Genomic DNA, 26,057 nt, shown 5'->3' with positions numbered 1-26,057 from the left:
CAGATACCTTCAGACCTTCTGGATAAGGAGTTCCTGCCTATCCTGCAAGAGGAGCCCTTGCTGCCATTGGCCCTTGTGCCCTTTACAGAAGAAGAACAGGTTGGTTCTAGCTCTGAGCTCAGGCCAAGCCCTCGTTCCCTCCTACAAAGCATGAGTACAGCGAGCCCCTCCTTAGGCCCCAAGGGTTCCCCTGTGTAGTCATGGATCTGCTTCCTTGTTAGTGTTTCTTGGTATGCGGATGCCATTTAGTTGATTAGATTTACCATATATAATGTGAAGCTGTTGTGTGTTCTATAGATATAAGAATGTTTCTAGATCCTAAGGACAATTAGAATCATCCCTTATAATTTATTTTAGTAGAGAAAATAGTTATTTTGGGGATGAGGGGGATGGCCATCTTTGCAGAAAAACAGATTTTTAGAAGTAATTGTTAGCCTGAAATTTCAGCAGTAATGGGAAATGTAGATTCTCAAATCAAAAGCACTGCTATTCTGCTGTAAACCTAGGTTTTTATTTTTATTTTTATTTTTTTTTTAAGATTTATTTATTTGAAATGCAGAGTTACAGAGAGGCAGAGAGAGAGGGAGAGAGAAGTCTGCCATCCATTGGTTCACTCCAGGTGGATGCAGTGGCTGGAGCTGGGCTGATCTGAAGTCAGGACCCAGGAGCTTCCTCCAGGTCTCCCATGTGGGTGCAGGGACCCAAAGACTTGGGCCACCTTCTGCCTTTCCAGGCCACAGCAGAGAGCTGGATCAGAAGTGGAGCAGCTGGAACTTGAACTGGCACCCATATGGGTATGCCACAGCACCGGCCCCTGTTTGTTTTTTTAATTTTTTTTGGGTGATGTGAGAAAGTAAAACTTCTGATCTGGAAAGTAGCAAATTTTGTGTTGTCTTTTTTTGTTTGTTTGTTTGAAGATTTATTTATTTATTTTGAAGTCAGAGTTAGAGGGAGAGACAGAGAGGGAGAGAAATCTTCAGTTCGCTGGTTCACTTCCCAGATGCCTGCAGTGGACAGCATGTGGCCAGGCCAAAGCCAGAAGCCAGGAGCTGCTTCTAGATCTCCCTGGTGCAGGGGCCCAAACACTTCGGCCATCTTCTGCTGCTTTCTCATGCTGTTAGGGAGCTGGATCGGAAGTGGAGCAGCCGGGACATAAACCTGCACCCATATGGGATGCTGGGATTGCAGGTGGTGGCTTTACCTGCTATGCCACAACACAGGACCCTGTGTTATCCCTATTAATATTATACTACCCATGTCATAGGAAAATAATCACTAGGTGTTTACAGTGATTGCAGTAAAGTAGGGAAATAAGTGTTTTCTTTTTTTGATGACTACCCCTTAAATGAATTGTGTATGTGTGTGTTTTTTTTTTAAAGATTTATTTCATTTATTTGAAAGAGCTAGAGAGAGGTAGAAAGAGAGAGAGGAGAGAGAGAGAGGGAGGGAGAAAGGTGTCTTCTGTCTGCTGGTTGACTTTCCAAATGGCTGCAACTGTTGGAGCTGAGCCAGCTTGAAGCCAGGAGCCAGGAGTGTGGAGCTTCTTCCGGTTCTCCCATGCAGGTGCAGGGGCCCAAGGACTTGGGTCATCCTTTCCTGGGCACATTAGCAGGGAGCTGGATTGGAAGTGGAGCAGTTGGGACTCAAACCAGCGCCCATTTGGGATGCAGGTGCTGTAGGATGGGGCTTTAACCCGCTATGCTACAGCGCTGATCCCATGTGTTTTATTTATTTATTTTTAAGAGCTTTATAAAACTCACCCTTAAAGTATACAATTCAGTGGTTTTTAGTCTATTCACTGAGTTGTATGACCATCAACCACCATTTACGTCTAGAAATTTTCATCATTCCTTTTTGTGATAACCCTGGGTGTTTTTTTTTAACCCTCTTATTTTTTTTGGACAGTCAGAGACAGTGAGAGAGACAGAGAGAAAGGTCTTCCTTTGCTGTTGGTTCACCCTCCAATGGCCGCGACGGCCGGCGCACTGTGCTGATCCGAAGGCAGGAGCCAGGTGCTTCTCCTGGTCTCCCATGCGGGTGCAGGGCCCAAGCACATGGGCCATCCTCTACTGCACTCCCGGGCCACAGCAGAGAGCTGGACTGGAAGAGGGCAGGTGGGACAGGACCGGTGCCCCAACCAGGACTAGAACCTGGGTACTGGCACCGCAGGCTGAGGATTAGCCTAGTGAGCTGCGGCGCCGGCCTTTTTTACACTCTTGCCATATTTATGGGAAGCTGCTCTAAAATTTATTAAAACTGCTCTCTTTGAGAACTTTTAGAATCTAAGAAAGATCTGATATTAATCTTTGGTGGTTTTCAGCACCATATTTTCACTACTTTTTTTTTTTGCTTCTAGCTTTTTCTAAATGAGACTCCTTCCATCTTACTGAAACTCAGTATCTCATCAGCAGATATTTTCACTGACTGAAGTGTTTATTACTATAAAAAGTACACAGAAGAGAGGATCCCGTCTCACATGATTTCTGAAAAGTTTTTGCCAAGTGTCAGATTGACACCTGACTGTATTTTGGCTTAATTTTCCTTAAAAGTATTTTTATTATGTGTTTCAAATATATAAGTATTAAGATTATTATTATAAACATGAATCTATTTACTATTCAGATATATCAGGTCTTAAGGTTATGACATGTGTCTTTCATTTATTTTAAGAAATAAGATTTCTGGCCGGCGCCGTGGCTCAATAGGCTAGTCCCGGTTGGGGCGCCGGTCCTGTCCTGCCTGCCCCTCTTCCAGTCCAGCTCTCTGCTGTGGCCCGGGAGTGCAGTGGAAGATGGCCCAAGTGTTTGGGCCCTGCACCCGTAAGGGAGACCAGGAGAAGCACCTGGCTCCTGGCTTTGGATCAGCGCAGTGCGCCGGCCACAGCGGCCATTGGGGAGGGTGAACCAACAGTAAAGGAAGACCTTTCTCTCTGTTTCTCTCTCTCACTGTCCACTTTGCCTGTCAAAAAAAAAAAAAAAAAGATTTCTCATATGATTGAAACTTTCTATGGTGTATCCTGGAATTACCACAAACTGATTTATTTTTCCTCATTTCAAATATTTTCATTATGTATTTATGTATTATGTAGTATATCAATAGTTTTATTTTCTAGAGTTATAATTTATTTTTTTGTTTGAGAGGCAGAGTTACACAGAGAAAGGGAAAGGCAGAGAGAAATCTTCCATCTGCTGGACAGTGACCAAGGCAGGGCCAGGCCAAAGCTCATCTGAGTCTTTCACACGGGATGCGAAGGCCCAAGTGCTCAGGTTGTCCTCTGCTGCTTTCCTGGGCACATTAACAAGGAGCTGGATTGGAAGTAGAGTAGCCAAGGCTTTCTCAGTGCCCATATGGGATGCCAGTGTCACAAACAGTGGCTTACATCTGCTCTGCCACAACATCAATCCCGAGTTATAGATTCTGTTTTGAAGATAGCATACTGTAGTTTTTTAATTCTGCAGCTTTTTCTATCAATGTTGATTTTTATGTTTTTTTTTTAAAGATTTATTTATTTATTTGAGAGTTAGAGTTACAGACAGGGAGAGGGAGGGGTGAGAGAGAGAGAGGGAGAGAGGGGGAGGGGGAAGAGAGAGAGAGGTGGAGGGGGAGAGAGGTCTTCCTTCTGTTGGTTCACACCCCAAGTGGCCACAGTGGCTGGAGCTGTGCCAATCCAAAGCCAGGAGGCAGGAGCTTCTTCCTGGTCTCCCACATGGGTGCAGGGGCCCAAGGACTTGGGCCATCTTCTACTGCTTTTCCAGGGCATAGCAGAGAGCTGGATCAGAAGTGGAGCAGCCAGGTCTCAAACTAGTGCCCATATGATATGCTGGTGCTTCAGGTCAGGTGTTGACCCGCTGCGCCACAGCGCCGGCCCCTGATTTTTATGTTAAATGTAGGTCTAGATCATTCATCTTTCTAGAGTATGTTCTTTTTTTTTCCTTTTTTTTTTTTTTTTTTTTGACAGGCAGAGTGGACAGTGAGAGAGAGAGACAGAGAGAGAAAGGTCTTCCTTTTGCCGTTGGTTCACCCTCCAATGGCCGCCGCTGCAGCCGGCGCACCGCGCTGATCCGATGGCAGGAGCCAGGAGCCAGGTGCTTTTCCTGGTCTCCCATGGGGTGCAGGGCCCAAGCACCCGGGCCATCCTCCACTGCACTCCCTGGCCATAGCAGAGAGCTGGCCTGGAAGAGGGGCAACCGGGACAGAATCCGGCGCCCCGACCGGGACTAGAACCCGGTGTGCCGGCGCCGCAAGGTGGAGGATTAGCCTATTGAGCCACGGCGCCGGCTAGAGTATGTTCTAAATTCACAATTTTTCCCCATCTCTTTTTGGATACTTAGGTTTCTTTTCTTTTCTTTTTTAAATGGTTTATTTATTTATTTGCAGAGTTAGAGAGGGAGGGAGAGAAAGATTGCTTGTCATCTGTTGGTTCACTCCCCAGATGACTACAGTGGCCATGGCTAGCTCAGGCCAAAGCCAGGAGTTTCATCTGGGGCTCCCACGTGGGTGGCAGGGACCCAAACGCCTGGGCCCTCTTCTGCTGCTTTTCCTGGGCCGTTAGCAGGGAGCTGGATGGCAAGTAGAGCAGTCAGGGCAGGACTGGCCAGTGCCCATGTGGATGCCTGCAGTGCAAGTGGCAGCTTCGCTGGCTGTGCCACAGTGCCAACCCTTCTTTTTTTTTTTTTAAAGATATTATTTATTTATTTCAAAATTTATTGTTTATTTGAAAGGCAGTGTGACAGAGAGAGAGGGAGAGATAGAAAGAGATCTTCTCTCTACTGGTTTGGTCCCCAAATGGTAAAGCTGGGAACCTGAAATTCTGTCCCAGTCTTCCACGGGGGTGGCAGGGCCCCAAGTACTTTGACCATCTTCTGCTGCTTTCCCGGCTTATTAGCAGGGAGCTGGATTGGAAGTAGAGCAGTCAGGACTCTCGTCCAATGTGGGATGCCAGCCTTGGGAGCTGTGAGTTAACCCTGTACACCACAGTGCTGTCCCCATCCCCTTTATAAGAAGACTGAAAAGACTGACTTATTTGAAAGGCAGAATAACAGACAGCCTTTAGCAGCCAAGGTTGGACAAGGCTGAATCCAGGAACCTGAAACTCAGTCCAGGTTTCGCACGTGGGTGGCAGGACCCAAGTACTTGAGCCATTATCACCTGCCCTCTCAGGTACACGTCAGCAGACTCAGGAGTGGATCCCAGGCTTCACCCCAGGCGCACTGATACGGGATGGCGGTGTCCCAAGCAGCCTCCTAACTGCAGAACTGGAAGCCTGCCGCCAGGAGGTCTCATTACCATGTAGGCTTCCAGGTCCTGATTTTAAATTTTGTCTGAAATAGTGATTTGGAGAGCTGCTTTAAATTTGTATTTCACCAATGACTGTTGAGATTGAGCATCTTCTCATACATGCATATCTGTCATGGTTTTTATCTGGCCTGTGTCCTTTGTCCAATGTTCTTTTGAATTGTCTTTCTTGTTGATTTTTATGATTTGTTTATGTGTTACGAAAATGAACAGAATAATTTTTTTTATAAAATTACTCATACTCATTGTAGAAAATACAGAAAGTTACAAACAAAGGACTCTTACCCATAAACTTACCAGGTAGAAGTAATTGTTAACATTTACTATGCTTCATTGTAGTCTGTTAATTTGGTCTATCTTTAGTTTCTTAAACGTACCAACAGAGATCGAATCCAATAGTGTAATAGCAGATTATACACTATACCCAGCTGGGATTATCCTTGGAATACAAGCTAGTTCAATATAAGAAAACAGTCTATTACACCATAGTACAAAGTAAAAAAACCAGCTAATTCCCCTCAATTGAAGCAGAACTAGTATTACTCAGAATAAAAGAGAACGTCCCATGATTAAAGAATATTTATGTCAAACCCATAGCTGTGGTGAAGGACGGAAGGCGTTTCTCCTGAGATCAGGAATAACAGGAGGATGTGTGCTTTCACCATTGCTGTATTGAATGCCGTGTTAGACGTTCTTGCTAGAATAGTTAAGAAAAAAGAAGTAAAAGGCATCCATATTGGAGGGGAAGAAGTAAAACTATCTCTCTTTGCAGATGACATGATCTTATGTGTATAAAATCCCTCAGAATCCAGAAAAAAACCTCCAGAAAATCCCCAGAGTATTAGCACAGCTGTAGGGTACAAGATTAATAATCAGAAGTCAGTTGTATTTGTTTATACTAGTGGTGAGCAGTCTGTAAAGGAAATTAAGAAAACAATCGCATTTGCAATAACATCAGAAAGCATATAGTAGTTAAGAATAAATTTGATCAGTTTTTTCTTTAACTTTTTTTCTCTAAAAACTGCAAGACATTGTTGAAAGAAATTGAAGCAGACTTAAATAAGTGGGAAGGGATCCGTGCACACAGTTTGGAAGATGGCAGTACTTCCCACAGTGGTGACTAGCGTCAGTGCCATCCCTGTCAAAATCCAGTGGCCTTTTGGGCAGACATTGATAAGCCATCCTAAAGTTCATTTGGAATTGCAAGGAACCCTAAGTGGTCAAAGCAGTTTTGAAAACAAACAAATAATAACAATGACGGCAAAATAACAGCCTTGGAGGACTCACACAGCCTCATTTCAAAACTTGCTAAAAAGCTACGGTAGTTACAACAGGTTGGAATAAGGAAAGACACATAGATTAATGGAATACAACAGAAAGTTCAGAACTAAAGTCAAATTGTTCATAGTGCTAGATTATTTATATGAAGATGAAAATGAAGATATCTCTTGTTTTATTACTGCCATACCTGTACTGATATTACCATTAGTTTTGTATGTTCAGTATTTTTATTTTTTCAGTTTTATTTACACATTTTTGTAATAAGTAGCAAATCCAAAAGTTTAGAGCCAAGATTTATAGAATAATATATAGTAGAAATCTATCTCCCTTTATTGTTTCCCAAGCCACCTATCCCTTTGTCCCAAATGTAGCTAGTGTTAATATATTCTTGTATATTTTGCCAAGTAAATATGTAAATGTATTTTCCTCCTCTTTGTACAAGTGATAGTATACACTAAACATTATTCTGTACTTCCAACATTGAATATTATTATTGAAAGAATTTTCTGAAAATTTGGAAAAAAATTCTTCCATTGTTTCAGTTTCTCTGTCTTTGCTCATGGGAATATTTTTCAGATGTTTATTCCTTATTTATATTCCCATTAATTTTTTTAAAGATTTATTTTATTTGTTTGAAAGACAGAGTTACAGAGAAAGGTAGAGACAGAGAGGTCTTCCATACGCTGGTTCACTCCGCAGATGGCCGCAGTAGGTCTCAATTTTGTTTTTATAATGGAAGTGCTTATCCTAAGGTCTGCATTCTGTTATCACAGAGGCTTGATTGAAGGATTCCAAAGTTTTCATCTTAGCCATAGAAGGTCATTGGAATTGGCATCCATGTTTTGAAAAATTTAAAATGATTCATTTAGATTTCCTGCCAGTTGGTAACCTTTGTCATTTGCCAGATTTACTGGAGTAGGGCACTACCTGATGGTGACAAAAGATTCATCAGACATTGATGTTTGTCTTTTGGATGGTCAGGTGTCATTCCCGGGATTGTTAGTTCTCCTGTTCTACAATTTTGTGTGCTTTTTCTTTCTTTCTGTACCTCCATAGGGAGGTAAATACTTCTGATAACCTAGAGCAAGCTTCTTGCTTCATAGTTTGAATTTCCTGAAGTTACTTGAAATGGTTATTTTATCCTTACAGTTTTCTCATCCTAGTTATCTTTAGACTCACACACAAATACAAACACACACACAGGTAATTCAAAAGTTTGTGGAAAATGGAATTAAAAGATAAGCTCACTTCAGTACAAAAAGTTTTTGAAATCCATGTATACAAAGTGGTGTCCACTTTAAAGTATATATTATATGAAAACTATGTATGTGTTTCAAACTTTATTTTGTGCCAAAATTATCTTTTCATCTATCCATGAACTCTTTGAAGTATCCTCATATATGTATGCATATGTAAAATATACCGGAGAAGAAGCTTTCCTAGAGCAAAATCCATACTCAAGAAGACCTAATTGTTCTTCAGATTTGCCGGTTTCCTTGGACATGCATCTCAGTTGGAGAAGCGTGGCTGTGTGGTAGCACCTCTGGTGTACGTAGCTGCTGCCTGTGGGTGTGTGTTGTTCCTGCCATCGAAGTAGACTGCTGGGTTGACGCGTTCATTACGTGTCTGTCCGAATAATCCAGAAGCACATTTCATGAAAGCCTGACTCACTTAAATCTGTTGCCTGTTACCCTTCCTCAGTAGTACCCATTGTTTCCATTGTTTCATGTTCCCCCCTCGGGCTATTTAAAGCATCTCCAGCTGTCTGTGTGTTCCTTTAAACACTGCGCATCCCCAGTAAGTGCTGGGACTTTGTGCATAGAATTATTTACTTCTCTGTTTTCAACCAAGCGTCAGTGTAGAAGATAATGGCAAATACTTAGCCTGTAATATGTCTCAGACATTGTTCTAAGCACTTGATATTCATCATGTTGTGTGGTTACCACAAACCATGAGGTAGATAAAAATATCCACATTATAAAGATGGGGACAGTAAGGCACAGAGGTGTTGGGCAGTGCAGTCAGAAGCCAGTCCTGGGTAGTCTGGCCGCTCTGTGCTTGTAACTCCAGCTGCACTCTGTGTCCCTGTGCTTCAGCGTGACCACAGGAAATTGTAGATTTTGTGAGTCAGAAATGGTTGAGTATTAAATTTTATGTGTTCCACTTCAGGAATAAAGTTACTTAAACATACATTTATTTGAAAGACAAAATAGAGCGGGAGAGACAGAGATTTTCCATCTGTGGATTCATTCTCCAAATTACAGAAACAGCCAGGCTACAGTCAGGAACCGAGAACTCCATCCAGGTCTCCCCACGTAGGTGTCAGGGGCCTAAGTAATTGGGCTAGCAGCCGAAGCCTTCCCAAGTGCATTACTGTGAAGCTGAATTGGAGGCAGAACAGCTGGGACTGGAACCAACACTCAGATGAGGGATGCTGGTGTCACTCGCTGCACCACAATGCTGGCCCTGTTCTCTGTTTTTAAACAGCTATATAAATTATGTACAGATGCCCATGATTTTTTTTAAAAGATTTATTTTATTTATTTGAAAGTTAGGGTTATAGAGAGAGGTAGAGAGAGAGAGGTCTTCCATCCGCTGGTTTATTCCTCAAATTACCGCAGCAGCCAGAGCAGAACGGATCCAAAGCCAGGAGCTAGGAGCTTTTTCCAGGTCTTCCACGTGGGTGCAGGCCAATCCCAAAGACTTGGGCCATCTTTTCCCGCTTTCTCAGGCACATTAGCAAGGAGCTGGATTGGAAGTGGAACAGCCAGGACTTGAATGGTGCCCATATGGGATGCTGACACTGCAGGTGGCGTTTTAACCCATAACACCACAGCACTAGTCCCCAACTTCTGCTTTTTTTTTTAAAAAAAGATTTATTTTATTTATTTGAAAGTGTTACAGAGAGAGCTAGAGAAAGAGAAGTCTTCCATCTGCTGATTCACTCCCCAGATGGTCGCAACGGCTCAAGCTACGCGGATCCGAAGCCAGGAGCCTCTTCTGGGTCTCCCATGTGGGTGTAGGGGCCCAAGGATTTGGGCCATCTTCTGCTTTCCCAGGCTATAGCAGAGAGGTGGTCTAAAGAGGAGCATCCGGGTCTCAAACTGGCGCCCATATGGGATGCTGGCGCTTCAGGTCAGGGCTTTAACTCATTGCACCACAGCGCCGGCCCCAAACTTACTTTTATAAAAGCATTGTAGGTGCCATTGCCGTGGCGTAGTGGGTAAAGCTGCTGCCTGCAGCGCCGGCATCCCATATGGGCGGCATCCCATATGGGCACCGGTTGAAGTCCCGGCTGCTCCACTTCCATTCCAGCTCTCTGCGATGGTCTTAGGAAAACAGTAGAAGATGGCCCAAGTCCCCTGTACCCGCATGGGAGACCCCAAAGAAGCTCCTGGTTCCTGGCTTCAGATCGGCAGAGCTCAGGCTGTTGCAGCCAGTTGGGAAGTGAACCAGTGGATGGAAGACCTCTCTCTGTCTCTCCTTCTCTCTCTGTGTAACGCTTTCAAATAAATAAATAAATCTTAAAAAAAAAAAACAAAAAACTTTGCAGGTAAAAACCTTTTGTTTAGTTATCTGTTACATCTTAAGTCTTCAGAAAACTTAAGTAAGACAACTTTATTTACATTGATGAAAGTTTTGAAATTTACCCCAGCAAATTATACTGTGTGAAATTCTGAAAAAGACATGTAATGTAGTAAGGAGAAGATAACTCATACTAAACAAGAAATTCAGTGGTGAAAGAAGTTTTTAACCGGTTACATGTTGACTGTTCTGAAATAAGGAGGTGTAGACAGCATATTTCAGTTGATTTTGAATCAAAATTGACAATCAGTGGGGACCATGGTAGACCAAACTATTTGTTGAATTGCAGGATTCTTTTTTTTCCGCAGGCTAACTGGAGATTTGCTTCTTGCCCCTCTGCCAGGATGGTCTTGGCTGCAGGCAGGATCCAGTTTCATTTCCTCTCTGTGCCCTGCCTAAACACCTTCACAGCTCTTTCACAGACTTCAGATGCACAAGTTAGGATATATACCAACATTTTCTCAGTTCAAAATTCTCCTTCAAATGTCCACAGGTTTTATACTTTCTAAGTTTTCAAGATTTTTATAAATACCTTTTGCTCTACTTTTTCCTAAGCCTCATACATTTTGTTTATCCAGAAGCTTTAAGTAGGGTGTTTTTGGCCCTCTGTTCTGCCTTTTTCATGTGTGGATGGTGCCCATCCACTGCCACCTCATTGTTACCTGACCCTGTTCCAGATGGGTTGTGGGTGCAACTGTAGGGTAGTCACTGAGTGATTGGGATTTCATTATTTATTTCAGGCATTCTCTCTCCCTTCCCCTTAATGTATCATTCAGATGATTAATTTTATGCAGAATCTTACTTGCTCATTCTCCATTTACTTTTTTTTTTAAAGATTTATTATTTTATTTATTTGAAAGGCAGAGTTAGAGAGGTAGAGACAGAGAGAGAGAGGGGTTGTCCATTTACTGGTTCATTCCCCAAATGGCTGCAATGACAGAGGCTGGACCAGGCGAAGCTAGGAGCCAGGAGTTTCTTCCAGGTCTCCTACGTGGGTGCAGGAGCCCAAACACTTGGGCCATCCTCTGCTGCTTTCCCAGGGGCATTAGCAGGGAGCTGGATCGAAAGTGGAGCAGCAGGACTGGAATCAGTGCCCATATGGAATCCGGGGATTTAACCTGCTGCGCCACAGCGCCGGCCCCTCCATTTACTCCTGATTCCTGCCATTCCAAATACTACTTGGAGTTGCTGTTTCACATTGGTGAATTGAATGAGGCAGAAAAAGATTGTTTTTCTCTTTGTCATGCTGCTGTTGTGTCATCTTTTTGTGACTCCATCTTATTTCTGCCTTTCTCTAATTAAAGGCTTACTGGACCCTTTCACATCAAGTCTGTTACAACGTTTGCTCTGGTCTGCAGCGTGTTTACCCTATCTGCTTTTGGATACACACTTATTTTGTCTCCTTGCTTAGTATTTTCTCCCTCCACCTAGCCTATTATAAGGCATTGGATGTCAGTTTTATTGATCTAAAATGTGGATTTGGAACTGTTTGGTGAAACTAGGTTTGGGATTGTCTCCTTATGTTGTGTAGTTACAGTTTCCCAATGCTGGCAGTGATGAGATCCTTTGGGAGGTGGGGAGAAGCAACGTATAGTTTTATCTGTTTTATACATTTTTCTTTCTTTTTTTCTTTCTTTCTTTCTTTTTTTTTGGCAGAGAAACTTTTCCATGTCTGTAAATAGTGCTGCTGTCCTGCGATTGACAGGACGAGGAGGAGGAGGAACAGTGGTGGGGGCTCCTAGAGGTCGAAGTTCTTCAAGAGGGCGAGGTGAGCTCTGTGTGAAAAACTGGTCGCAGAGGTGGGGGAGGAGGACTGCTGAAGCAGCCCCGAAGTCCCTCTGGGACGGTTTCTGGATGAGGGCCGTGTACAAGAGTGTTCCCCGCCAGAGAGGGACTTTTGCAAAAGCTGTCTCTTCAATACTAGGACCTTTGAGTGGGTAGAACATAAAAGTTATGCAGCATTCATTTATTTAATATAGACCCATGTCTTGTCTTAGATAATTGTTTTGATGTTACTTGGTTCTTTGATACCTGCTCCCTATTTTGGGTTTACTGATTTTTCTGCTTTTTTTCTTTAGAAGGGCATCCTTGATGCTTGTAATATAAATAGTCACTTGAGCATTTAACTCTAAGTTAGTTAAATCATTGCAGTACCCTAAGCATACCTTGTACTTAGGAAAAAGAGATGCTTTAGCAATGGAAAAAGTGGGTTTTGCCATGATAGAGGCCATTGACTTGACATCACACCACCAGGATTGGCACCCTCATGAGTGTGAAGAATCTAACTTTTTTTTATTAATGTGGTGCTTTTTGCATAGTCTTCCCCTTGTCCATTCTTGTGAAGAAGTGTTGTGAGAGTTAAGTACCGTTTCCTATTTGTATTTTTTCCTTCTGAATTTGTCTGTTTCTAGAGCAGTGGTTCTACAAATCTCAGCAGTTGGTAGATTTAGAATCACCTAATAATAAACATCCTGGGGCCAGTGTTATGGTGCTGTGGGTTAAGCCACCACTTAAAATGTTGGTTGCTCCACTTCAATCCAGGTTTCCTGCTGGTTTGCCTCAGAAGACAATCGAAGATGGCCTAAGTCCTTGTACCTCTGCCACCCACATGGGAGACCTGATGGAATTTCAGGCTCCTGGCTTCAGCCTGGGTCAGTAGCCTGGCTGTTGCAGTCTTTTGGGGAGTCAGCCAGTGGATGAAAGATCTCTTTCTTCTGTCTTTCCCTATCGCTCTGCCTTTCACATAAGTAACTAAATAAATCTTGACTAATAAAGGAAATATCGATGCCACAGAATTTTGGGTGGTGAGTTCCAGGTCTGTGTAAACGCTGCATAGGCAGTTTAGATTCACACTCAGGTTCCCCTGGCCCAGAATTTGAGATGCATACATCTTGGTGGTGTGATGATTTGGAAGGCGAGCATTTTACCCCTGAATGACCAATGCCTTGATGATGTTTTGAAGGTGAGATGAGCACTCATGGCTCTGGCCTCTATGTGAGCATTTCTTGTGTTGTCCTGCTGTAGGGTAGCAGCAAGGAAAGGTTGCTTGGGCAGCCTGGCCTCCAGGGCTTTTCTGGGCAAATCAGAGATCTTAATCATGAAGTGTGAGCCACGCTGACCTTGTGTGCACAAACACCAACCGGTCTCTAAACAGGCCTTTATTCTTAAAATCACTTATTGAGAGACAGGTGAGTGAATGATGAATTTCTCCTTCTGGTTTCTTTGAAGTGAAGTTCATCACATAGGAGAGAACTCCTCTTACAATCTGAATTTAAACAGGGATGTATAAAAGGTAGATGCAATTACAAATATAAGAAGCAGTGATGTAACACATTAATGTGAAAGAATGGCGGGAATCAAATAAATGACCTGACATTGTGGAAAATATTTCCACACCATTGCTGTGGTTACTTGTGATTCTTTAAGTGGTTTTAAAGACTCACTTTATAAAAAAAATTGTAATTGTAATCTGTGGTTTCTGATTTTGTCTTTAAATGTTTAATGTTTATTATAGCTTTTCTTTGTAAGGGCAGAGCTAAAATTGGGTGATTATCCTCTTTTACAACTTGAGAAAACTTCGATGTCAAAATTGCCTGACTTCCTCAGTTGAAAATATCACAAATTGGTAAAATTTAAACAGATGAATGGAAGAACAATATAAAATTATCATCTTTGTATTTTATTGGTTAGGATATTTAAAGATAAGGCAAATCCACACTGTCAACCATTTTCTCTGTCATCATTAGAAAGGAGTATATTTTAATTCTCAAAAAGAATAGGATGCAATCTCACAGTAGGACAGTCCATTAAATTAGACTTTATAAAAAACTCCTCATGTTACACTTGCTTGACTGTTACCATGTGGGAGCCACACTGCTAGATGATTAAATTGTGAAGTAGAAAAGCTCCTGTGTCTGGGGCCTTTTCTGTGTCCCAGGATAAAGCATCAGTCTCCTAAGCAGAGCGAGTGCTGGTGTTTGTTAGAAGTAGTGTGAAATATTTTGTGTGTATGTTGCTGGTTTTTTGGTAACCTGATGGCCATTATATTCATGTATTTCTGGATAAAACACCTTATTCAAGATGATAGATGTGTAATGATTTTCTTGAGACAGTTGTTCTCTGGAAAGAGAGGGGATTTTTTTCCACTCTGAAGACATTGTTGTAGATGATTACCCAAGCTGCACAAAAGTGTTTGTATTACATTGTTATTTTTAAAAAATATTTATTTTATTTATTTGAAAAGTAGAGTTACAGAGAGAGATTTCCATCTGCTAGTTCATTCCCCAAATGGCCACAGTGGCCAGGGCTGTACTAGCCCAAAGCCAGGAGCCAGAGGAGGCTCCTAGAATGTGGGTGCCAGGGTCCGAGGACTTGGGCCATCTTCCACTGCTTTCCAAGGCACATTAGCAGGATTGGAAGTAGAGCAGCCAGGGCTTGAACCAGCACCCATATGGGATGCCGACACTGCAGGGCGGCAGCTGAACCTGTGTGCCACTATGCTGGGCCCTGCATTCTTTTATAATCTTTAATAAAAGTGTACATTTCCTGAAGGAGAAAGGTGCTTAAACTGTGAGTTGACTTCAAGTTGAATTCATTTTAAGTTGATTTAAATTTATGGTGAAGTTGATACAACTGGCAGGCAATTTTAAGGTTATTATTCCACTGTGATCCTTACTTGCATTTTACTGAGGGAAGAAAAGGATGCTTTAATCAACAGGGTGCCTATTTTTCCTACAAGTAGCCATTCACAATCACGTGCCTTGGGCTCAGTGCTGTGGCATAGTAGGCTAAACCTCTGCTAGTGGCTCTGGCGTCCCATATGAGTGCTGGCTGGTTGGTGTTCCGGCTGCTTTTCCCATCCAGATCTCTGCTCATGGCCTGGGAAAGCACTGGAAGATGCCCCAAGTGCTTGGGCCCCTGCACCCGTGTGGAAAACCCAGAAGAAGCACCTGGTTCCTGCAGCTCCAGCCATTGCAGCCATTTGGGGAGTGAACCACCGAGTAGACGATCCTTCTTTTTCTTCTTCTCTCTGTAATTCTACCTCTCAAATAAAAATAGATAGATAGATAGATAGAGACTCTGAAAAAATTATGTGCCTTATTTGGTATTTCATAATATGATCATATAAAAGTACCACTGATTTCTGAGTCTGATTTTTTTTATTTAAAGATTTATTTATTTATTTATTTGAGGCACAGAGTTACAGATGGAGAGAGAGATAAAGGGGAAGTCTTCCATCTGCTAGTTCACTTCCCTAATGGCTGCAGTGGCCAGAGCTGGGCTTATCTGAAGCCAGGAGCTTCTTCTGGATCTCCTATATGGCTGCAGGGGCCCAAGCACCTAGGTCATCTTCCACTGCTTTCTGAGGCTATTAGCAAGGAGCTGGATGGGAAGTGGGGCAGCCGGGACTCGAACTGGTACCCATATGGGATGCCAGCACCTCAGGTGGATGCTTAACCTACTGTGCCACAGTGGCAGCCCCTCTGAATCTGTTCGTGATGAATTATAATCATGAAGTGGAAATTGCAGCATGGATAGTTGAAATGATTATGTAACTCTTGTATTTAGCTTTGGAATGCATTTATGCTTTTATTTAAGATCTACCATCATTTTCCTTTGGGTAGTTCTGTACTGAGCGAGAACTTGAACTAGGGATAATGGCTAAGATGTCATCTGGGTATAAATAAGTTCCCTTACTGCACTCTTTTGTGTTGGGTACAAATGCTACACCTTAGTTGAGGCCACTATGAAGTAGAAAGCTAAGAATGCACATTACCGGCCGGCGCCGCGGCTCAATAGGCTAATCCTCTGCCTTGCGGCACCGGCACACCGGGTTCTAGTCCCGGTCGGGGCGCCGGATTCTGTCCCGGTTGCCCCTCTTCCAGGCCAGCTCTCTGCTGTGGCCCAGGAAAGCAGTGGAGGATGGCCCAAGTGCTTGGGCCCTGCACCCCATGGGAGACCAGCATAAGCACCTGGCTTCTGGCTTCAGATCAGCGTGGTGCGCCGGCCGCAGCACGCTGGCCATTGGAGGGTGAACCAACGGCAAAGGAAGACCTTCCTCTCTGTCTCTCTCTCTCACTGTCCACTCTGCCTGTCAAAAAAAAAAAAAAAAAAAAAAAAAGAATGCACATTACCTTCTGTCTAAAGCTAGCAGTGGGTTATGTGTCCTGGCTCTTCCTAACTGTGCAGATAGAACAATTTTATATGGATTGTTCTATGGTAGGCTTTTGTCAGTCACAGAAAAATATTGATTTCTGTTAATATCTGTAACTTTTTCTTCTGTGGCTTTATAGTCTGCTCCATTTTATCAGAATTTATATAGCCAGTCCTTCATCGATCATATTGTTTCTAGTTTGTTTTTTTTTTTAATTGCGGTGTAGCTCTTGCATATATATTTGTATATTTATGTAAATATTTCTGTTAGATTCAAAGTACAATTGCTGAGGCAGATATTGATAAATTTAAATTGCCTCAACCTAGGCCAATTTTTTTTTTTTTTTTTTTTTTGACAGGCAGAGTTAGACATTGAGAGAGAGAGAAAGGTCTTCCTTCTGTTGGTTTACCCCCCCAAATGGCTGCTGCAGCCGGCGCGCTGCACTGATCCGAAGCCAGGAGCCAGGTGCTTCCTCCTGGTCTCCCATGCGGGTGCAGGGCCCAAGCACTTGGGCCATTCTCCACTGCCTTCCCAGGCCACAGCAGAGAGCTGGCCTGGAAGAGGAGCGACCGGGACAGGACCAGCGCCCCAACCGGGACTAGAACCCGGAGTATCAGTGCCGCAGGCGGAGGATTAGCCAAGTGAGCCGCGGCACTAAATCTAGGCCAGTTTATACTTGAACTACTGGAGCCTTTAAATTCCTACCTGTGTATCCTCTTACCAGCTCTGGGGTTAATGCATACTTTTCTTACCTCAAGATTTGAGTAGGGGGCAAAGGAAAACTTTGATTGCTGTACTTTTATTGAATGCACTGTAAGGAGCTAGTTTGTGAAATTGAAAGCTGTAGAGTTGAGTATTAAGTTATCCTTTCTCTGGGATTAGGTAAATTATAATAGCATTTGTGTTTTAGCTTTTCACAGACTCTCCAAATCAAGAGTTCTTCCATTTTCATTGAAAATAATCCAGTAAAAGCTTTAATTTACAGTAATGATGTATTGATCTTGGACTTTTGCTGTTGAATTGTTTATTAAAAAACTCATTGTTGACACTGTTTCTTGTTCAGGACTGGGACTGAGACCCTTTATTGGTTTATTAACTTGTTTCTTTCACCCTCCCATGGTCTAGCTGCGTCAGTGTCATCGCTGGTCTCACAGGTACACCTCCGTTGGCCTCAGTAGGTATTTAAATGTAGATATGCTGCTTTGTCTGGGGACAGACTTCAGAAACTGATGTTCGGAATTGAATGTGTGCCAGCTGTTGACATCTGTCATTTTTCCTGTTCTCTTGTTTTCAGGCAGAGGCAGAGGTGAATGTGGTTTCTACCAAAGAAGTTTTGATGAAGTAGAGGGTGTGTTTGGTCGAGGAGGTGGCAGGGAAATGCATAGATCACAGAGCTGGGAAGAAAGGTAACTAGAGGAGCCAGACGTTGGCATAAAGATTTCTTGGTATATAACACTTACTTATTTACTTACTTTTTCGCTTTATACAGAGGAGCAATTTCTTTGTACTGTCATATTGTTTCATATTTTATTTTATTTGAGAGGTAGAAAGGGAGGACTTCTATCTGGTGGTTTGCTTCCCAGATGCCCTCAACAGCTAGGGCTGAGCCAGGCTGAAGCTGGGGTTGGGAACCCCGTTCTGATCTCTCATGTGGGTGGCAGGGACCCCATGGGATATGCTGACAGGAAGCTGGAGTCGGGAGCAGAGCTGGGACTGAAACCCAGGCCTGTGATATGGGATGTGGGTGTTCCAGCTAAGGACAGCATTACAAATGCATCGCATAAAGCTGTGCCACGTATCGCATAAAGCTGGGCCACGTTGCAGCTTCTGGCAGCTGAGTGTCTTTGTTGTCACCTTTATGGTTTTCAGTATTTTCCAACTATTAAGCAATTGTTGTGGATTTGTTTTGTAATTTGAAAAAGAAAGAAATGCTACTGAAGAAACACAGGCAAGTGGCTGCCATGAAGGGAAGATTCTAACGTTGTTCTCAAGCCTTGTTTGAAATTTATTTTATCTTTCTAGGGGTGACAGACGTTTTGAAAAACCAGGACGAAAAGATGTAGGTAAGATTCTTAATTGTTTTGAAATATTTCCTGGACCTCCATGATAGTAATACTTTATGAAGTCCAAATAAGTGTAAATTAATTAGCTCAGTCACCTGCAACTCTCCAGTAGATGGGGCTGTAGCATTGCTTTGCAGCTGGACTTCTGTGGTTATTTGCAGTCTGCAGTGCATGAAACCAGGGATGACAAATAGAACCAGCAGGCCTCGGCTGACTTTTGTGTTCTCTGTGGGGTGTGCATCCATTATTAGTGCCTTTTGGTCACCTGAATTTCAAGTTAGGAACCAGTGTGTTGACTAAGTTCTAGTGTATATGGAACCTCACAGATGAGAGTCTGTGCTCCTGAACCAGAGGCCTCAGGCTAAGACTGTGAATGTCCTTAGTTTAGTTATGTGTCAGTTGGGTTGCTTTGCTGAATGGTCTTAATTTTCTTTCTCTTAAGATGAGAGCAGTCAAGGAAATTGCATAGCTGAGGTATCTACTGAAGAGGGATGTAATATGGGAATGGGGCTCAAGTGTTTGTGATGAATTAATGATAGTTTAAAGAATTTAAAATGTGAAGGTGGGACTTTGATTAATTAAGAGTATATTTTATAACTTGCCAGTAGATATTAATATCTGGGAGGCAAAAAAAGCCCTGATTCATAGTATCATTGGAGTTATATAAATTACCTACAAGTTCCAAATTCCTACAATTGCCAGCAAGTTCTCTAGAATATGATTGTAGCTGACAGGAGCAAACATTTCTCATATCAAATATGTAAATATTATTCATAGACTGATCTGCAGTTGTTTTTTGAAAACTAGTTTTAACAACTGGCTTTGCTTTCCATGTGATTTAAACATGTCAGTGATTTAACTTCTTCTTTCATTCACCTGGGCTCGCAAATACTTGGCTGCGTTTATATTGATGAAAGGCCATTGAGTATACCATGAAGAAATTTGGAACAGACTGGGGAAGTGTCTTAGTGATTGTCAGCTTTCCCCATTGGTGCACTATTGGATGTGTTGTCTTGGGGCACTTGTCAGGACCTCTGTCCCTGTCCTTGTTGGCTTCAGTACTTTTGCCAGTGAATATAAAGAAGTTGTTGAAATGTAGTTTAAAGAGTACAGGATTTGGAATCAGAAGATCGGGGTATAATAAGCCTTCAGATACTCATTAGTTTTATAATAAAATGTGATAGTGCCTTACTGAAATTTTAGGGTTAAAGAAGAACACACTAACTCATTTATTCCGTCAGTGACTGCATTCCTACTTGTGCTGGCCTTTGTGCTGGGCGTTAAATGACTGTTCCTTTTCTTTGGAGGACATTGTTGCTGTGCTCATTTGGTTTTCAAGTCTTTCAGTGTTGGGAGGGAGCTGTGGAGTGGAACTGTTAGAACTTGGGATCAGAAGTAAAGAGGAACAGAGAACAGGTCTAACCAAATTGAAATCTAGCAGAAAATACAGTCTTACATGAATAAATTACAGGACTTAACATAGGAAGTGGCTGTGTGTAACAGCAGTTCACTGGGAGAAGACGCAGCTTTTGGGGCCGACTCTTTGCTTCATGTTTGTCAGCAGTGTGATGGTTTTACAGCCAAGGGTACTAGAACTGAAGTGTTCTTAATGAGTCAGGTGATAGAGGAATACATCGATCTTCTTCATCATCTTTTTAATTAAATGTCTTTGGGGCCTCCAGTGTGGTGTAGAGGGTAAAGCTGCTGCCTGTGGTTCTTGCATCCCGTATGGGTGCCGGTTCGAGTCCTGGCTGCTCCACCTCTGATCCAGCTCCCTGCTAATGCACCTGGGAAAGCAGCAGAGGATTGCCCAACTACTTGGGCCTCTACACCCAAGTGAGCATGGGAGACCCGGAAGAAGCTCCTGGCTTTGGTCCTAGCCCTAGCCATTGGCAGCCATTTGGTGAATGAACTAGTGCCTGGAAGATCTTTTTCTCTTTGTCCCCCAACCTCACCATGCCCCCTGCCCCCTTAACTGTACCTTTCCAATTAATAAAAAATAAATCTTCAGGAAAAAAAGTACTCTGTAAGGTAGTGAGAGAGAAATAGAGAAAGAAAGAAATGTTCTGTCTGCTGATTGGCTCCCCAGATGCTTGTAAGAACTAACGCTGAGCTAGACTGAAATTGGGACTCAGGAACTTGGAGCCAGGAACTTCAGCTGAGTCTCTCAGATGTGGGTGGCAGGGATCTAAGTGCTGGAGCTAACACTTACTGCTTCCCGGGAAGCTAGATCAGACGTGGAGGCAGGACCCCAAAACCAGCTATTCCACTATGGATGCAGATGTCTCAAGCTGCAGTTTAGCCTGCTGTGCCACAAAACCTGCCCCCCTCACATTTTTTTTTTTTTATGTTGTCACGAGAACAATCTAAGTGGTACATTTAATTTTGGGTGCACAACTTGAAAGGATTGTTTAGGAGGAACAAGGTATTTGAATCCTGGGGATGGAGACTGTATGAAGGAAATGGCACTGTTTAGATAGGAGGCAAGACTGTGGACAGGACAGCATATGAAAGAGGGACACCGTCTACAAAATACTTGCATGATGATGTGAAAGAGGAGCTATATCAGTCTGCATTTGTCCCAAGGGCAAAAAAGGACTGAATGATGACAAGCTCAAGGAGGTGGGTGTTTGACATAATCTTACAAAGATCTAATAATCACAGTTATTGATATATATCAATATATATAATATATGGATATATGTATATAATATATGGGTTGCCTTGACTAGGGTTCTCTTGGCAAAGCGGTGATTTCTCTGCACAAGAACACCTCTGTTAAGAGTAAAGATTCTTTTTGTTGCACCCCATTGGTATATCTTTGAAAAGGTACATTCCATAAAACTAAATGGAAACAGTCTGTAAGAATATTAAGGAGGTTAATATATTAACTAAAACATGACAGTTTCTCTACATACTGCATATTCTAATATATCCTAGTGGCTTTTATTGCATATATTTGAAGAAGATGCTCACTTCAGGTTTCCTCTGCTCAGGATTTTGAATTTCTTCTTTTCATATGTGAGTCACTTTTGTTGAAAGTAGTGAAGATTAAAGAAATTGTCGATAGTCAGTATCTTGCACACTCCAAGAGCAGCAGTACTTACTAACTTGTTGAGACACAGTGATATAGTCATTGATTGTGAAATGCCCTATTACATCTGATTAAAATCATTCAGGTACTGAAGGTTTCAGAATGATTTGTTCTTGTTAAAATTAGAGATGGTCCATATAGTGTTGTATTTGCCTTTTTTTAAATAATATTTTTTTAAAAGTGAAGCAACAGCTAGGGCTGGACCAGGCAAAAGCCAGGAGCCTGGCACTCCACACAGGTCCCTCACATAGGTTACTGAGGCTTACACACTTGGGGTTACTGAGGCTTACACACTTGGGGTACCTTCTGTTGCTTTCCCAGGCCCGTTATTGTGGAGCTGGATCAGAAGCGGATCAGCCAGGGGATGAACTGGTACTCTGGTATGACATGAAATTGTTAGAGGTGGTAGGCAACTTAGCTCACTTTGCCACAACTCTAGCTCCACGTATTTGCTTCTTAAGTGAAGACAAATGGAGAGAATTACAGACATCTGGGTCAGAGTCATCCATCATCCCTGTGAACCTCTGTGGAAGGATGTGGAGGTGGTAAAAGGCCTGTGAGGGTGGGATTATTATTGGTGGTCAGTAGGAATTAATGGCTCTGTAGGGGAGATAGTTCTGGTGATCATCTTGAAATATGACTGTGAGGAGGAGGAAACTGAAGGAATGATTCAGGTGATATCTGTAGACTTAGCCCAGTGACACTAAATAGTGCATTTTGGGTGAAAAATACTGGGAATAGGCATAGCAATTTTGATTAATTAGTGTTTTCTGGCAGTTGGTGACATGAGCTTTTCCCAAGGTCAAAGACGGAAAGGACTGCATGATGGAAAGACCCTTAGATGTTTGGTAACTGTTTTTCTTCTTTTTGTTGAGTCTGTCATGCTGTCTGTATTAGTTTCCAAAAAGCACTTTTTTTTTTTTTTTTAAATAAAGGGGTTTATTTGTTTATTTGAAAGGCAGAATTAGAGGGTGAGAGAGAGAAAGAAAGATACCTTCCATCTCCTGGTTTACCCCACAAATGACTCCAGTGGCTCAGGACTGGGCTAGGCCAAAACCAGGAGCCTGAAATTCCATCTGAGTCTCTCCTGGGGGTGTCAGGGGCCTGGGCACTGGGACCATCTTCTGCGTCTTTCCCAGACTTGGTAGCAGGGCGCTGGGTCAGAAGTGGAGCGCGGGGACTCATATGGGACTCATATGGGATGCTGGCGCTGCAGACGGCCACGTAACCTGCCGTGCCGCAAAGCAGCTCCGGAGTACTCGTTATGATCTCATCTACCAGATGCCAGGAGTGAATCCCAGGTTGCTGAGTTAGGCAGCCAGGAAGGCAGAACTGCGAAATTTTCCTTGATCACTCCTCCCCCGGCTCCCCCTTTTCCTTTGAACTCCACATTTTCGTGAGAAGGTGGTTATCTGTCTTTAGAGAATGTAATCATGGAGCTTGCATTGTGATGTCGTAGGTAAAGTTGCTGCCTGCGGCGCTGGCATCCCATATGGGTGCCGGTTGGGGTCCTGGCTGCTGCACTTTCTTTTTTTTTTTTTTTTGACAGGCAGAGTGGACAGTGAGAGAGAGAGACAGAGAGAAAGGTCTTCCTTTGCCGTTGGTTCACCCTCCAATGGCCGCTGCGGCTGGCGCGCTGCGGCCGGCGCACCGTGCTGATCCGATGGCAGGAGCCAGGAGCCAGGTGCTTTTCCTGGTCTCCCATGGGGTGCAGGGCCCAAGCACCTGGGCCATCCTCCACTGCACTCCCTGGCCACAGCAGAGAGCTGGCCTGGAAGAGGGGCAACCGGGACAGAATCCGGCGCCCCAACCGGGACTAGAACCCGGTGTGCCGGTGCCGCTAGGCGGAGGATTAGCCTAGTGAGCCGCGGCGCCGGCCGGCTGCTGCACTTTCAATCCAGCTCCTTCTGATGGCCTGTGAGAAGCAGCAGAGGATGGCCCAAGTGCTCGGGCCCCTGCACCCAAATGGGAGACCCTGAAGAAGCTCTTGGCTTTAGATTGGCCTAGTTCTGGCTGTTGCAGCGACTTGGGGAGTGAACCAGCGAATGGAAGGCCTCTGTAACTCTGCCTCTCAGATAAATAAATAAATCTTTAAAGAAAGAATGTAATCTGTACCCTAGAAATTGTGATTCTTAGAAACAAGTGGAAGAATGATGAACAGCACTTGCAGAAACTTTCTATTCTCTTGACAGATGTTTTGATCACGCTTCTTAATTATAAAATACTTTGTAAAATATCAAATAGCATTAGTCTACCAACAGTTTTGCAGTTTCGTTGAGCATGTGTGAGGGAAGTCACATTTAATTTTCAGGTGCCAGATGTACGTGTGAACAGTGAAAGTGCAGTTACCACTCACCTGACTCAAGCAGAGACTGCCCTGCGTCAGGGGCCCGGGGCACAGGGCTCATGCAGCTGTTTTCATCACCTGGGGGAGTCTCACTTACTCTTGATGCCTTTTGACAAGCTTTTCATCTATTTAAGTGATATGGTGCTTTTAGGGGGAAAAACATACCATGTCAGTGTTTGATACTACTTTATTTTCACAGGTTAGGTGAGTCTTGTTAGTTTAGTATAGAAATAAGAATTCGTGTTTTCTTTATGTGTTATAGTAGGCTTGGGTTAGGAAAAAAATCCGTCTATCAGGCTGCTACTTAAGAATGAATGCTGGCCGGCACCGTGGCTCACTAGGCTAATCCTCCGCCTTGCGGCACCGGCACACCGGGTTCTAGTCCCGGTCGGGGCACCAGATTCTGTCCCGGTTGAGGCCAGCTCTCTGCTGTGGCCAGGGAGTGCAGTGGAGGATGGCCCAAGTGCTTGGGCCCTGCACCCCATGGGAGACCAGGATAAGTACCTGGCTCCTGCCATCGGATCAGCGCGGTGCGCCGGCCGCAGCGCACTGGCCGCGGCGGCCATTGGAGGGTGAACCAACGGTAAAGGAAGACCTTTCTCTCTGTCTCTCTCTCTCACTGTCCACTCTGCCTGTCAAATAAATAAATAAATAAAATAAAAAGAATGAATGCCTAAGATTATCAAATAGCAAAAGTTTTCAGTAGTTAATTTTTGATGTTACATTTTCTGGTATCATCAGATAGATGATAACTCCAGACAACTCCAGAGTTCTTTATTTTCTTTTGCTTTTGGTCAAAGAGTAGAAAAATGTGACCTGCTGCTGTGCTGTGCTCTTCACCACTGCTTGCCTTGACTCAGCTACGAAGAGCGGGTTCCTGCCTGGGTCATCACCAGGGGGGACATCAGTCTCTCCCTTGTCTCAGATAAACCCCGATGAGGGGAATTTCAGATCTGTGTGGAGCCTGAGAAGCTCACTAAAGATGCCTCTTTTGTTTGAAGACAGTTTCATTTTTTAAGTGAAGTGAAAATCAGCAGTGGATTCTCTTAAATTAAGCTGGGCATAGAAGAAGAGGTTCATCTTAGTATATAGAAAATAAAAAATGAAGCAGAGAAAGCATAATTTTCATAGAGTATTAGATTTGGGAAGAAATAATAGAGTTCATCTAGTCCAACCTCCTACTGGTGAATAAACATTCATTTTGTGTTTATAGAAAAAACTATTTGAAGTTGGAGGCAGGAATTTAGGTTTGGAAATACTTTGTTGCCTAATTACTTTTTGCTTTATCTGTTGGAGATTATTTTCCTAGTTGGGTTATATTTAGCTAAACCTTTATATCTATAAAAACATATATTTGCCTTCTATTGCTTTTAATGTCATTGAATGGTTCATAGGTAGGAAGGAAAGGCTTTTGGTTAGATAGGCAGTCATTCAGTTGAATAGGTGAGTATAGTTTTAAAATTATTATCTTTAAAAAAGATTATTTATTTATTTATTTATTTGAATGGCATGACGACAGAGGGGGAGAGGCAGACAGTGAGATCTTCCTGTCTGCTTGTTTGCTTCCCAGTTGCCACAACAACCAGGGTTGAACCAGGCTGAAGTCAAGAGCCAGGGACTTCATCTTGGTCTCCCATGGGGGTGACAGGGGCCCAGGTATTTGGGCCATCTTTTGCCTTCCCAGGTACATTAGCAGGAAGCTGAGCACCCTGATATGGGATTCCAGCATTGCAAGCAGTGGTTTACCCTGCTGTGCCACAGTGCTAGCCCCTGTACAGAATACTTTCAAAGTAGATATAGTTTTTCATCTCCTTGCTGAAAATGGTAGTAACTTCCTTTTGGACTGGAGCTAATCTTATTTTTTCCTGATCACTCTCTGACAAGCATACATGAATATGTGTGTTTGGATGTCATGATCTAATCCTTATAGAGCTATGTGGAAATCCATACCTTGTTGGTTTTCTCAGGAATTTTTGTTCTTAGCTTTTATAAACTAAAGAAGTTAATGCTAACCCTAGTTTTGTAGCATAAAGAACCAAAGGGATGATCTTTGCTATCTTCAAAAAATCGCAGTTTTTAAAGGATGTTTACCAAATATTGTGACATCATTACTGCACCCAGGGAAGTAAGTTTGATATTAGACCCTGTTTGAATTTGTAGATAAAAAAGAGATTTATGGTTGGTTTTCTTGGAGTTCAACCGTGTTAAACATTACTGTCCGTTTTACTTTCAAACTGA

The 26,057-nt window shown here is 43.0% G+C and overlaps 1 protein-coding gene across 12 annotated transcripts in view; it reads left to right on the top strand.

Annotated features, from left to right (window-relative positions):
- GIGYF2 (GRB10 interacting GYF protein 2) overlaps positions 1-26,057 on the top strand; it is a 155,596-nt gene that overhangs the window by 48,033 nt on the left and 81,506 nt on the right. For 8 of the 12 annotated variants that reach the window (XM_051834184.2, XM_051834180.2, XM_089329720.1 and 5 more), the window contains 4 exons: positions 4-99; positions 11,818-11,929; positions 17,610-17,721; positions 18,338-18,378. In XM_051834184.2, coding sequence (XP_051690144.1) covers positions 4-99; positions 11,818-11,929; positions 17,610-17,721; positions 18,338-18,378 — 361 coding nt within the window. The remainder of the gene's footprint in view (positions 1-3; positions 100-11,817; positions 11,930-17,609; positions 17,722-18,337; positions 18,379-26,057) is intronic. The other 4 variants (XM_051834185.2, XM_070070039.2, XM_070070040.2 and 1 more) reach the window with 2 other exon arrangements.

The sequence above is a fragment of the Oryctolagus cuniculus genome, chromosome 3 (genome assembly GCF_051225735.1).
Source record: "Oryctolagus cuniculus isolate XC-2025 breed Fujian yellow rabbit chromosome 3, ASM5122573v1, whole genome shotgun sequence".
NCBI lineage: Eukaryota > Metazoa > Chordata > Mammalia > Lagomorpha > Leporidae > Oryctolagus > Oryctolagus cuniculus.
The sequence above is the reverse complement of the archived record's forward strand: the minus strand, read 5'-3'. Positions and strand labels throughout refer to the sequence as shown.